We start from the raw sequence: 13,218 nt of genomic DNA, 5'->3' as shown, positions 1-13,218 counted from the left end.
GAGCTCAATTTAAAAACAGGGAATTAAATTACTGTCCTGTGGAAGGTAATACTAAAGGTTCCAGAATCTTTTCAGGTCTTGAATAAGACTCCACCTATCGATTATTTTAGTAATTGATTAATATATCTATCATTTTTTTGAGCGACCTAAAAAGTAGGGTTGTCACGATACTAAACTTTTCAACTCGATACTGATACTAAGTAAAATATTCGATACTCGATAACATTTTCAATACCACAAGGATAAAAACAAAGACTCCAAAATTCAACAGAAATATTTTCATTAATAAATAAAATACAATAAATAAATACAATAAACAATAAAAACAATATTTTGAGGTTGCATGCTGTGCACAATATTAAGCAAGCTTGATGAAAAACTTATAAAATTAAAAATAAGTGTTCCTTCCTTTGCTTTGCACACATAACAATGACACTAGCCAAACCGGTTAAGAAACAAAAATAATTCTCAGCAGCTGCACCTCTTACAAAAAAAAAGTCTGAAACTGAAAAGTGCACAGAATTATTCAATCACACAGTGTTCTGAAAGTGCATTTTCCTCTATTCTGCACTTTAGATGAATGACTGCTTAGGTGCCACTGGTGGTAGCACTGTATCGATACTTTTAAAAACGAGTATTGTATCCGGATAAAACGTTTCAGTATCGATACTTTTTTGAGTATCGATACTTTTGACAACCCTACTAAAAAGACACTTTTAGTAAATTAATATTTCTACGTAAACAAACATTTAGAGTATTAAAAAAACAATATTTGTGGTGCATTTGAATTAAATTGCAAATGGCAGGATATGTAAAAGATATTTGTGCATATACATGTAATAATTTAGATACATATGTATACTTTTATTTATAGTTATATAAAATTCAATCTTGGAGAGATTGCATATATATTTTATATTTAAAAATGTTTATTTTTCTTAACTCAACTGCTATAAGTAGCTTATTCTTTCAGCGCTTTGCAGTTTGTTTGTTTTTTTACTCTGTGTATCATTATTAATATTATATAGAAAAATTATTTTATTCAATTACCAGATCAGTGAATGATTAGCTCATTAATCGATTAATTATCTTGGTGTCCCTGAATTAATTGTCTTAGTGTTCATACATTTTTCCAGTAATAATAACTAAAGCTGTTTAATCTGAGGATGACGGGTTGAATCAGATGGTTAATACTTGGACACAGTTTGGCTTTCCGAGAGAACAGTTATCCTTTACGCAGACAAATGCAAAAGTATCTGTAGTTTTGTTATGGAAAATGCTGGGTTACTTTACGGCTTCGACCTTCACTCTGATAAAAAAAAAAAAAAAAAAAAAATGGGTGAAAGGGCGTAAAAAAAAAAAAACTAAAAAAAAACTCGCTGATGGGAATAAGATGAGTGTCTGGTGTGTCTGCAACCTGCTAAAAGACATTTGTCCCAACTTCTTTTATCTTTCTTTTCTCTAACCAGAAGCATGTAGACGTTTCACTCCAGAGATTTATTGTTTTCATGACCTTGAAACCTTAATGGTTCACTTTCCGTTGTGGCAGGACTTCACTATTACTGTTGTTTGGGGAAGTGCTTTCTCTAACTCGCCTGCATGGATCTGGTCGCTAACTTCAACTCTCTCTTCCTCTTCTCTTGGCAGCAAACTTGCTTTGCTAGAAAGTACATTTCTCATTTCCTTCAAAAGTTAGATGACCGAAATTCAGCATCTCTGTGATTGAATAATCTCCTTTTGTAAAATTGCGGTGATTTAGCAAATGCTATTAATTGCACAGCACCTAAACATGAGTGTAAAAAAAATTCCACATGGAAAAAAAAACAAAAAAACATGGATCTGTTTAGGGTATCCTTAGCGAACTTTATGAGGCTCAGGCTTTTGTTTAGTTTATATCAATGTGGAAATTCTATTGCAAAATTAAGATTTAATATCAACCAGCCCTAAATTCAGCCTGAATCCAATCCTGGTGAATCGATCCTCCGTGATAGAAGAGCACCATCAGTTCACCATCAGTTGATGTATGCAGCCTTCTCACTAGAGCTGTATATTGGAGGTTTATGCATCTATCAGACCTTCTGTCCCTTAGTAAACTTCCCTGTCCTTCAGATACGTCCTTCAGACGCACAACTCCTCTACTTAAGATATATATTTTTTTTCTTTGCCCTAAGCCTATTTATTTGATGCTCGAAACAACAATCTGTGACATTGTAGTCGACACAATTGGATTTGATTTCAGAAAAGAACCAGTCAGAAAATGAGTGAAAAAGCTACTTTTTAACTTTCAGCCTGAAGGAAACTGAAAGGTTTTCCAACCAAAACTGCCTTCATTCATTAAGACTGTCCAATCAGTTTTAGCAAACTTTAGCTTTCTCCAAAAACAGTCACTTTAAGTCATGTTGTCTGATTGTGAGGCCAGAGCAGACGAAATGACAGTAAGTTTTTCTAACTTCGTTAACAGAAGGACCCCAGCGTTCGTCTCCTGCAGTATGCCTCCCTCTGAATGCCATCCTCCCTTATCTCAAAGTGTTTCTTTTTTGCCCTCGCTCCTCTTTGGTCTGTAGTGGAGCCATGTGAGAGCGGAGAGGAGGAGACCATGGAGACGCTTGTTGCTGCTGACTCGCTCCTTAACATGGACTGCGTTGACACTCTCTCCCTGGAACAGCACTACTGTAAGCCCACACACTCTAAATCACTCCCTGCAGCTTTCTGATACACAAGTGGTTTGGCTGGGAGATGTTATTTTTAGATATGATGGTCACTGTGCTGTTCACTTTCATTAAATCTGTTTATGTCCCCCTGCAGCCCAGGCTTTCTTACCCTCTCTGAGCGATGTCATCACCGCTCCCGTTACCCAGGTAACCGTGTCCGCCGAGGGGGTTGTAGGAGCCATTGACCAGTCGCAGTGGTTGAACGGAGAGAGGCCCGCGGCGCAGCTGCAGTCTAAAAAGAGGGGTGAGTGTTTGTTTTTTTTTTTTTTACTGCAGGGTTTTGTATCTGGGAATTTGTGGCTCTATTGATTAAAAAAAAATGTTACTTTTTTTGTGTGTGAGCAGGTAAAAAAGCTCGACATCGGAGGGCAGAGTCTCCTACACCAGATATAAAAGTAAAGAAGGACAAATACAACAAAGGTATCTGAACACATCTCAGGTTTTTATACACATATGTCGTATGGAGCTGCATGAGTTTTGCTCCTGTTTAATCCTTAAAGGAATAGTACACCCAAAACATGATTAGCCTTCATTTTCTACTCACCCCCATGCTGAACAACACTCTGGAGTACTTTTTTGATATCTCAAATGCATCTGGAGATCTGGGAGGCTTCTTGCTGTCTGCTGACATTCAAATAATGGAGGTCTATGATGCCCGAGACAGAAAGGTCCATAAAAGTCCACAAAAAACGTGTCAATGTTCCTCCATACTGCTCGTCCAATGTATTCCAAGTGTCCTGAGTGGGTAGCATCCAGAATTTACTCGAAACAAAGTCATTTAGAATGTTTTTAGAGCATAAACAGTAGTGTATAGGATTTCCTGAAAGCGCGAGCCTGCGCGTTCACGACGCTACGGAAGCCGGCAGACCAAACCAGATGAAAGTGCGCATTCAGCGTCTGCTCTGCCGATAATGCAAGCATAGAAGAAGAAATGTGCTGTTTACCTGTGCAAAGAAAGAAACAACGAAAGAAAAATGTCTGAGGACTTCAGTGTTGAGGAAGAGCATGAGTTCTTTGCCGAGCTGAATGCGCACTTTTGTGGTTTGGTCTGCCGCGGTTTCCGCTACTATACACTACTGTTAATGCTCTAAAAACATTCTAAATGACTTAGTTTCGAGTAAATTATGGACGCTACCTACTCAGGACACTTGGAATACATTGGACGAGCAGTATGGAGGAATATTGACACGTTTTTTGTGGACTTTTATGGACCTTTCTGCCTCGGGCACCATAGACCCTCATTATTTGAATGTCAGCAGACAGCAAGAAGCCTCCCAGATCTCCAGATGCATTTGAGATATCAAAAAAGTACTCCAGAGTGTTGTTCAGCATGGGGGTGAGTAGAAAATGAAGGCTAATCATGTTTTGGGTGTACTATTCCTTTAAAGCTTGTTGTTAAATATCTTTTTTTTCTTCGCCGTTTGGTAGAAGATTGAGAGCAGGCAAGCAGGCTCAAAGAAAAAAAGCTGAATAAAATGTAAAATAAACCTTAAATAACTGGTGATCCAATTTATTCCATCCGATACCGATATCTGGGTTGTGCGTATCGGCTGTTATCCGATACAGATCCGATTCAACTGATTGAATAAACCATATATCTTGCCATCTGAGTTAAGGCTTCAGCGTTGATATAAGCTGTTAAAAACAGGTAACAAATTGACATGGATATAAATGTACTTTATATTATTACTAACAAATAAGCAGCCAATGCATTGGATTGGATATCTGATATCAAATTTCTGATATGCGATCCAGCTAATCGGTTATTGTTGGAGCCGATATCTGATCCAGGTATTGGATCCGTGCATCTCTAAAAATAACATGGTGCTGTAAGCAGGGTTCCCGGGATCCTTAAAATGCATTAGATTATTCAAAACAAAACTAAGGTCTTAATTCAATCAGTTTTTTATAGGTTTTAAAATTTTACCACGTCATAAATAGGATTTTATGTTTGTAATCCATATCAAACATTAAAATAATTGACTTTTTTATTCCGATGTTAAATCATGAAGCAGAAGAAAACATATATGTACTTTTTGTATTTGTTTAATAGTTAAGGAGTTAAAAAGGGAAAGCATTAATTGTAGAAGTCCATGGCTATGGTTACTCTGGAGGAGGTGCAGCAGTCTGGCTGGCAGGAACGTCAGTCATGGACTCTCTGGCCTTATAGCGGACTGGCTGAAGGGAATCATTTTTTAAAAGAAACACTATTTGCAGTTTGCCTTTGATCATCTAGGAGGCAAAACAAACCTCTGGAGAAAAATACGTTTTTTCCCGACCTTTCAACCAAATGCTGTGTCACAGAAATGACCTTGGAAATGCTTTCTCCACACTGAAACATTTCTTTACAGCTGTCTTACTGACGCATGCTTTAGATCAGTGAACTCCAGATCCAGTTCTGTAGAGCTGCTATCCCGCAACATTAAAAAGCAGCACTTTCTAAATTACTTTTTTAGGGCTAAAACAATTGGATTAATTATGATTAATCGATTTTTGAAATTATCGTCAACTAATTTAATGATCGATTAATCGTTAACTTTAGTATAGAGACTCTAAAACATGCCTTTAGCTGACAGGCCGACTGACTAGAGCTATAAATATACCAAAATTCTAAAATAATATATATCTTACATTTAAGATAAAAAAAAAAAAGTTTTTGTCTGTCACTTTGCTCTCTATCCAGAACTCCTCAAGTGAAAATATTTTAGCTTCACCTAATTTAATTCTGTATTCTTCACGGTGTTTATATTTTACATAAAATCTTGTATAATATTTACATTTCCAAGAAAGGCTCGGATGCAATATTTGTTTTGATTTCATGTAGCACGTATCAGTAATGCGGTCAGTTGGATGGTCTCTAACTGACCTTGATGCACGCCGTGTTTATAGATTCCTTGTTATATTTTACTGGAGTCATTTAACCAGCTTGTCTGAGAGACTGTATGAGGTGAGCAAAAGGTGCATCATTTTGTCCTGTATTAGCTTTAGACACTGTGGTCCTTTAAAACCATGAAGCTCAATACCTTTTATTAGTATCAGGGGAGATGTATCAACTCGATGTAGCTCATCATTTTTAATTGAAAAGAAAACGATTTGCAACCTTTATGATTTTCTTTTTTTTTTTTACATAGGGATTAAAAAGAGCAGCAGTCTGTTCTATTCCACCCTGAATAAAATCTCTTTTCACTTTGATGCTGATAGAAAGATTTTGCCTCATTAGGTATCGAGGAGTTAGTTGTTCATAAAGCAACTTTAGGTGCAGCACATAGCTTCCCTTCCTGCTTTTCACCAAAGTTCTTGCTCCTCGGGTTGTTTCTTTGTCTCTTTCTTGATTGTGATGTTTTCTGTTCTCTTCCTTCAGGAGGGAACACCCTCTACCTGTGGCAGTTTCTGATGGAGCTGCTGCAGGACAGACAGGTCTGTCCTCGTTACATCAAATGGACCGATCCGCAGGCGGGCATCTTCAAGCTGGTCAACTCCAAAGCAGTGGCCAGGCTGTGGGGCAAACACAAAAATAAACCAGACATGAATTATGAGACCATGGGAAGAGCGCTCAGGTATGGCTGCTTTACAAAGGTTTCCTCTGAGCTGTAGACCTCGGTTCTGTTTTCGGTGCATCTGAAGAGCCTGAGTGTTTGCAATAAGCATTTATTCTGTACGTTTTCACAACATTAGTCTTGGTTAAAAGTGTTGCTAGATGCTGTGTGATGTTTTTAACATAAGTTTTTTTTTTTTTTCCAAGCTGATAATGTGATTTTACAGGGTCTTGAAAACATGTTTATCATCCTGAATGTTTGACTAAAAATCTACCTTTAAAATGAAAGACCATGAAAATTCGTACATAAATGTTCAGCTTCACATCTTGTTGGGTATTCATCAACAGCGTAGAGACTAAAAGTTACGCCAATCTTTCTTCAGAGCTGAAGTTACCGTAAGTTTGACTTTGTCTGAATTGTTAGTGGACAGAACTTTTATAATTCTACTTCAGTTGAATTTTTAATTGAATCTTCAATTGAATCAGGATTTTGATTGGGTCAGTCTTCCACATAAATATGCTTGGATCTAAATTATTTCAGTGCAACCAGATTATCATTATTTAATCTTATTATATTAGTTTTGACAGTATCATGATGCTACCACCTCCATGTTTCACAGTGGGGAGGCAGCATATAGGGTACAGTGGAAAGTTAAGGGATATAAACTTTTTTTCTATGGACAGTAGCCATTCAGATCCCATTGAATTTTTCGCTATGTTTTAATGAAGGACAAAGAAAAGCCCTGAAAAATAAAAGCAGCCATTTTAAATGTGACATTCAAATCATACAATTAAAAATTCAATATTAAAGGCGTTTTCTAATGGGGCATTTTAAATTTAATTAAAGAGGAAGTTTACATGGTATTTATTAATCCCTTCAGTAAATACTGCAATTTTAAACATTTATTTTGAAATTCTTTTTCTTAATGGAGATTTCACTTTACTTTTTCACTTTGCAGTTTCAAATCCTTTGTGCATTTGTTTTTTTTACTTGACCCCCACAATTTACAGTTTCTGCGAAAAAGTAAATGTAGTTTTAAAATAAACTACAATTTCATTTAAATCACAAAACCACCTGCCTTTAAAGTCAAAACATTTTAAAAGCAATTGCCTTTTTTACCCTTTTACAGAATTCAATATTTCTATTGGTACTTTTTTTTCCCTTTTTTTTTATTTACCTCTAAAAATAAGTAATCTAGTAAGTTAATTACTACTGGGTGCCTCGAAATTAAACTCTGTCACTCCGAGGGGACACCTCTCCACACTTTGTACACCAATGGCTTTGTTAAACCCTATTCCAGGGATGTATAGTTTTCAGAACAGGCTCTGGAAGGTGCGGAGCGATAATGCTAGGGTTATAAACTGTTTACTACGAAAAGAAGGACAAGCAAAACAAACGTGTGGCTCAATCTGAATACATCACATTCATAAAAACTCTTTAGCCCTTTTTGAGTGGCGTAGCTGTCTAAATAGAGCTGACGGTAACTACTGAGGTAGCAAAAGCAGGGTTCCCGCGGGTCCTTAAAAAGTCTTAAAAGGCATTGAATTCTTCAAAATAAAACTAAGGCCTCAATTGGTATTAAAATGTCTTAAATCAGTCTTTCGTTGGTCTTAATTTTTAAAACATCATAAATAGGATCATTTTTATTATGATTTATTTTTGTAATCTAAATAAAACATTAAAATTTACCTTTTTTTAATTGTTTAAAAAAAAATAACGGCTTGTTGTTTTTAGCTTTCTTCCTGTATGGGAAGCTTTTCAAAATTTGAAACATTGGTGCAGTGGTTTATGTTAAAATAAACTTTGGGTTAAGTTGTCACAAGCAGGTTTTTCTTGTGTTTCTTGTGAATTTGGTCTTACATTTTTATTTCAAGTGGCATTAAAAAGTCTTAAAAAAGTCAAGTTAAAGTTGAATTTAACTTTCCTTATGCTGTAGGAACCCTGAAAAGGAGCCATCAGACAATGCAGGGTCATCAGGAATCTGACCTTAATGTGGACAAGCATCTAAGATGAAGCAACAGATGCTTCTTTGATGCTTTGGTTTGGACACATTAAATGTCTGCACAGCCAGTGATGTCCTAAAGATTTAGAATGTGTGCAGATAGACCTATTGGGAACAGACCAAATTCGAACTAAATCTATGTCACTCATGCTTCAGGATTGGAGAACCAGTAGAGCAGACTAAGAGGTGTGAATCGCATCAGAGGGTTTTTAGGGCTTACCATACATACATTACTACATGTGACAAAGAGACTAACTATCACTTCATCTGATTTTTTTTCTCCTATTCGCTGTTTCCTGGACTTGGTTTGTAGCAAAAAATGGTTAAGATCTCTTATGGTTTTTAATTTTAACACAAAAAAAAGTTAAAATTTTTGGATTACGCAAAGGTGACAGATACTTCCACCTGATTTGTGGATGTCAGCAGCTTATCCTGAGTTACCTGTGTCCTTATCCTGCTTGTCAGATGAATGTTTGCCCTACCTTGTGTTAGACTGTTGCATAAAATCCCCACAAACTTAAATCAAACTTGTCAAATACTGTAAACAAGTCTTGCCGGTCAGCTGAAGGTTGCAGGGTCTCAGAAGTTATTCCTTCCAGTTTTAATTAGAGACCTGATGGGATGTTTCTCACCTGTGTTTCTGAAGGTACTACTACCAGAGGGGCATCCTGAACAAGGTTGAGGGCCAGCGCCTCGTTTACCAGTTCACCTCTCTGCCTGAAGACATGGTCTACATCACAGATGGAGACTGCGGCAAAGAGGAGGAAGACGACGACCACGACAGAAGTGGAAACGATGAAGGCCTGAGTGACAGCTCCGTCTCTAGTGACCAGTCTGCTGGAGAAGAGGAGGATGAAGAGGACGAGGATGAGGAGGATTCCCAGCCGCCGCAGAAGAAAACTCTGCTGGTCTCTTCGCGGGCCACGCCAACACCGCGCCCCAGATCGGCTCCCAAGCTATCGGCTCAGCGCGACACCGTCCTGCGGCCCGCCGGCACCAGCCTGATCCAGGAGCAGCACCTGCCCATCGTGTCGGCCGAGATGCTGAGGACGCTGCAGAACCTGCAGAAGGTCCGCTCCCTGCAGCCCGCCGGGCAGGCGTCCGTCTTCAAGACGGCTCAGCTGCTGGGGAGTCTGTGCGAGCGGCAGGCTGCGACTGAAACGGAGGGTAAAGGGTTGCAGCGGAGGTCCCCGTCTTCACACCTGGTGCCTCCAACAAGCTCCCACCAGTGAATATAGATAGAACCTCTGCTTTACCTTCAGACACACAGACGCCCGGTCACTCCACTGACTCAGGAACTCTTCCACAGCTGTACTTTGCTGCAACGCCTTCTTAATGCTAAAACGAAAAAGCAAAACTTTTTCATCTAGATTTGTTTTTTCCTTCATCCAAGGCATGAATTGAATGTCTCTTTATCATCTTTATTCAGACAATATTTGCAAAAAGTCCAGATGGACTTCAAGGTGATAGAGCCTTAGAAGATGTCCTTTAATTTGTACACTTTGTTGTATTTTGTATCTCTAAGCTACTCAAGACACCAAAGACAGACATGCACTGGAATCCACAGCCTCTCTGCAGCTACTGCAGACACATCCTCTGCTTGCACTTCCAACTTCAGGTTTCCTGGAGTCATTTATTACGCAATCACTCTATTTTTCACTTCTCTTTTTTTTAAATCATATTATTTAATGTATGATCACATGCTGAATCATTCCTTTGCCTTCAAAGCAGCTTATTTTGCACTATGATCCTCACTCTGCTGTATGTTTCTTCTCTAAGTGCCTGAAAGTCTTGATCCCGCTTTTCTCTTTATCTGATAATCATGGGATTAGTAAGGGAAAACACATTCCATACTATTATTATTATTATTGTTGTTATTGATATTACTGTGGTTTTTTATGCTATATGAATTTGTATTGTGAGATGTTAAAACAAGGGATGGCTTTTTGCTGCTGTTAAATGTTTGGCCCTTCTTTTCTTGACAATCACAAGTGAAGTGCTTCTTATAATGAATTTGCATTGTAACTGTAAAGTCTCACTGCATATATAAGCCTTGGTATCTACACAGGTTGTATATTATATTCTGTATGTTTGATTGTGCTCCTGCTCCGTTGCCATACCCATATCTCCTCCCCTCAGGTTCATTTATTTTTCTACTCTGCAGCGACCGTGTCCTCTGTGCGAGGAGTTTAACGGCCGACTGTTGATAATGAAGTAATTATTCCAGAGTTTCCTCCTGTCTTAGTCTTAATGTAGCCTCTCAAAGCCAGCCTGCAACATTCACCTCACTCTGGCTTTAAATTCTGCTCTGCAGGAGCAAGGCTGCCGTTTGTCAGGCTAAACGTGGTTAGGAGATGCTGACGCAATGACTGTGCCTTTGCCTGTAGGGAGCCGCTATGCAAAACTGCTTCTCACTTTATTAAGCCATTTGTCTCCGATTCTCCTCACCTGCCCTTTCTTGCTGTCTCCTGGTGCTGTTTTTAACAGTATAGGGCCAAAGCTTTAGGTAGAGGATGACAGATTTTCTGTTGCCTTCTTTCTTGTGTATGTTTCCTTTAATGTTTTCCAAAGAAGTGAATAAAATAAGACAAATTTGAGTGAAATCTTTGTTTTCTTGTCTAAATTCATGCTTTTCAGTACTGCATTACCAAAATCCTTTTAAAAATTAACTCATTTGCACGCAAAATACAGCTCAGAGTAGACAAATGTAGAGATGAGAATGAACTAGTTACATTTACTCAGTTACTTTTTGACAAAAAATGTATAGTGTAGCTTTACTAATTTAAGTCATATCTTTGCTAATCAAATAACACACACACACATATATATATATATATATATATAATTTTACAATTCTGCTTTCTTAAGCTACCAAAGAAGACACAAATCTGTTTTTTTCTTTTTTTTATGCAGGTTTACTTGAACTTAACATGACATTTGGAGATGCTAATATATATTGAAGAGTAAATTATGTCATTGAAGGTACTGGTTTCAAAAGTTTATTGTTTAAAAAATTAAAAGTGGTTTGGAAAAGTATTTATTCCCATAGTTTTTATTTTTTGATTGCATTATTTGATTATTTTAATGAGTTTGTTATAGCATTTAAAATATCAGAATGTGCACATATCTTTACATTTTTGTTAGTTTTTATTAAATTATTCTAAACATCAGATGTTTTAATTACTTGAGCCTTTCAAGCGAAAATTTTCTTTCACTCTTAAGGGCTATTTTTTACTCTTAAGGAGGACTTTTTGTGTACTCAACCCACTTCTCGACAAATGACAATTTCTGTATCGGAACAGGCCACTGCATGCAAGTTTCAACCATCCGATCCAAAGTGTCACCCCCAGAAAAAAAAAATTGGTGAACATTTTTAGAAACCATCAAGGCTAAAAGCCTGTGAAACTGGAGGCTGCAGGAGCACCATGTCATTGTCCACATTCAAGAGAGTTCAACAGTGGTGTGGCTTCAAAACCGACAACTTCAATCTGCATTAGTCTTCAGCGACGAAACCAATTCTGGTGAAAAGTTTAATATGCATGAGATAAAACAGAGGTTAAGGTATTTGAACACAATAACAGGAATGTTTAGAGGTGTAAAGGTAAAACCCGGAAATCAAATACAATAAATCTGCTTTCCAGTGAGGTGATAATAGTAAAGTTTTGCTGCCATTTGATGTTTTACATAATGATGGGAATAGTAGAGGTGGAAGACCATCTCTAAATAGTAGCTAGGTAAATGGGTGTTTCAAACAGAGTGAGAATTGAATTTCCGGTGAGATTTCTAGTGAAGAAAGTGGTGTCAGGTTTGAGTTCTGACTTGGTCAGAGTATTGGAGTCTGTTACTTTTGTGCTGTTTTTTTGTTTTGTTTTGGGTTTTTTTTAGATTTAAGTTTATCAGAGGTGGTAAAATGAAGGAAAAGCACCAACATGGAGTTTAAATGACAGCAGCACAAAGACCTCTGATGTTCACTCCATATGTCAAAGAGTTGGTGCTTTTCACTAGGATTTATCAACTGAAAATCTGTTACCGTTAGCATGAAAACCTTCTATCCTATAACAATCTTTGTCAAAACAGAGGTTATTCCAGAGTGGCATGGCAATTTCAATTTCTTTTAGTTTATTTATAAAGCACCAATTCACAACACATCATCTCAATTCAACCAGATCATACAGACAGATTGGTTAAAAGTTTTCTATCTAAGGAAAACCAGCTGATCGCACAGGCTCATTGTCACAACTGCAATCCCTCACTATGAGCATGCTTGTAGCAACAGTGGAGAGGAAAACTCCCTTCTAACAGGAAAAAACCTCCAACAGAACGAGGCTCAGTGTGAGCGGCCTCCTCCAAAGGTCGAATGGAGTTTAAGCGCTGATCCATAAATGCATTCTAAATTAGAAAAAGCACATACAGTTAAAGATTGAACAGACAAATACTGTAGAATTATAAAAAAGCAATAGAATGAAGCAGGATGATAAAAAAGGGTCCCTACGTCCTCCGGCAGTATAAGCCTATAGTAGCGTAAGTACAAAGATAGCTCAGGATAACCTGAGCCACTCTCACAATTAGCTTTATCAAAAAGTTTTAAGCCTGGACTTACAACTAGACAGGGTGTCTGCCTCACAGACTAAAATTTTAAGCTGGTTCCACAAGACAGGAGCCTAATAAATAAAAGATCTGCCTCCCAATCTACTTCTAGTACTTGTTCTAGGAACCAATAGTAAACCGGCAGGTTGAGAGCAAAGTGTTTGTTAGGAACATAAAGAATGATCAGATCCCTGATATAAGATGTTGCTTAGCTATTTAGAGCTTCATAATTGTCAGATGAATGAGTATACTTTTTACTTTATATTATAGATTTAACAAGAAGCCAGTGAAAGGAAACTAAGATAGGAAAAATATGACCTATCAGAAAAAAATAATCAGCATTCTCTGTGTTTTCTTTTTAGAATTTTAACCTTAAAATATA

General features: G+C 37.5%; 1 protein-coding gene across 3 annotated transcripts in view; it reads left to right on the top strand.

Annotated features, from left to right (window-relative positions):
- LOC119779274 (ETS-related transcription factor Elf-1-like) overlaps positions 1 to 10,852 on the top strand; it is a 29,847-nt gene extending 18,995 nt beyond the window's left edge. For all 3 annotated transcript variants that reach the window (XM_038278849.1, XM_038278850.1, XM_038278851.1), the window contains 5 exons: positions 2,565 to 2,672; positions 2,806 to 2,955; positions 3,057 to 3,131; positions 6,073 to 6,268; positions 8,896 to 10,852. In XM_038278849.1, the coding sequence (XP_038134777.1) occupies positions 2,565 to 2,672; positions 2,806 to 2,955; positions 3,057 to 3,131; positions 6,073 to 6,268; positions 8,896 to 9,481 (1,115 nt within the window). In that variant the 3' untranslated portion in view covers positions 9,482 to 10,852. The remainder of the gene's footprint in view (positions 1 to 2,564; positions 2,673 to 2,805; positions 2,956 to 3,056; positions 3,132 to 6,072; positions 6,269 to 8,895) is intronic.
- Positions 10,853 to 13,218: the final 2,366 nt, after the last annotated feature.

This window comes from Cyprinodon tularosa, unplaced genomic scaffold (assembly GCF_016077235.1).
Source record: "Cyprinodon tularosa strain WSP-4 unplaced genomic scaffold, ASM1607723v1 ctg145, whole genome shotgun sequence".
Classification (NCBI taxonomy): domain Eukaryota; kingdom Metazoa; phylum Chordata; class Actinopteri; order Cyprinodontiformes; family Cyprinodontidae; genus Cyprinodon; species Cyprinodon tularosa.
This window is presented reverse-complemented; position numbering and strand designations above follow the sequence as displayed.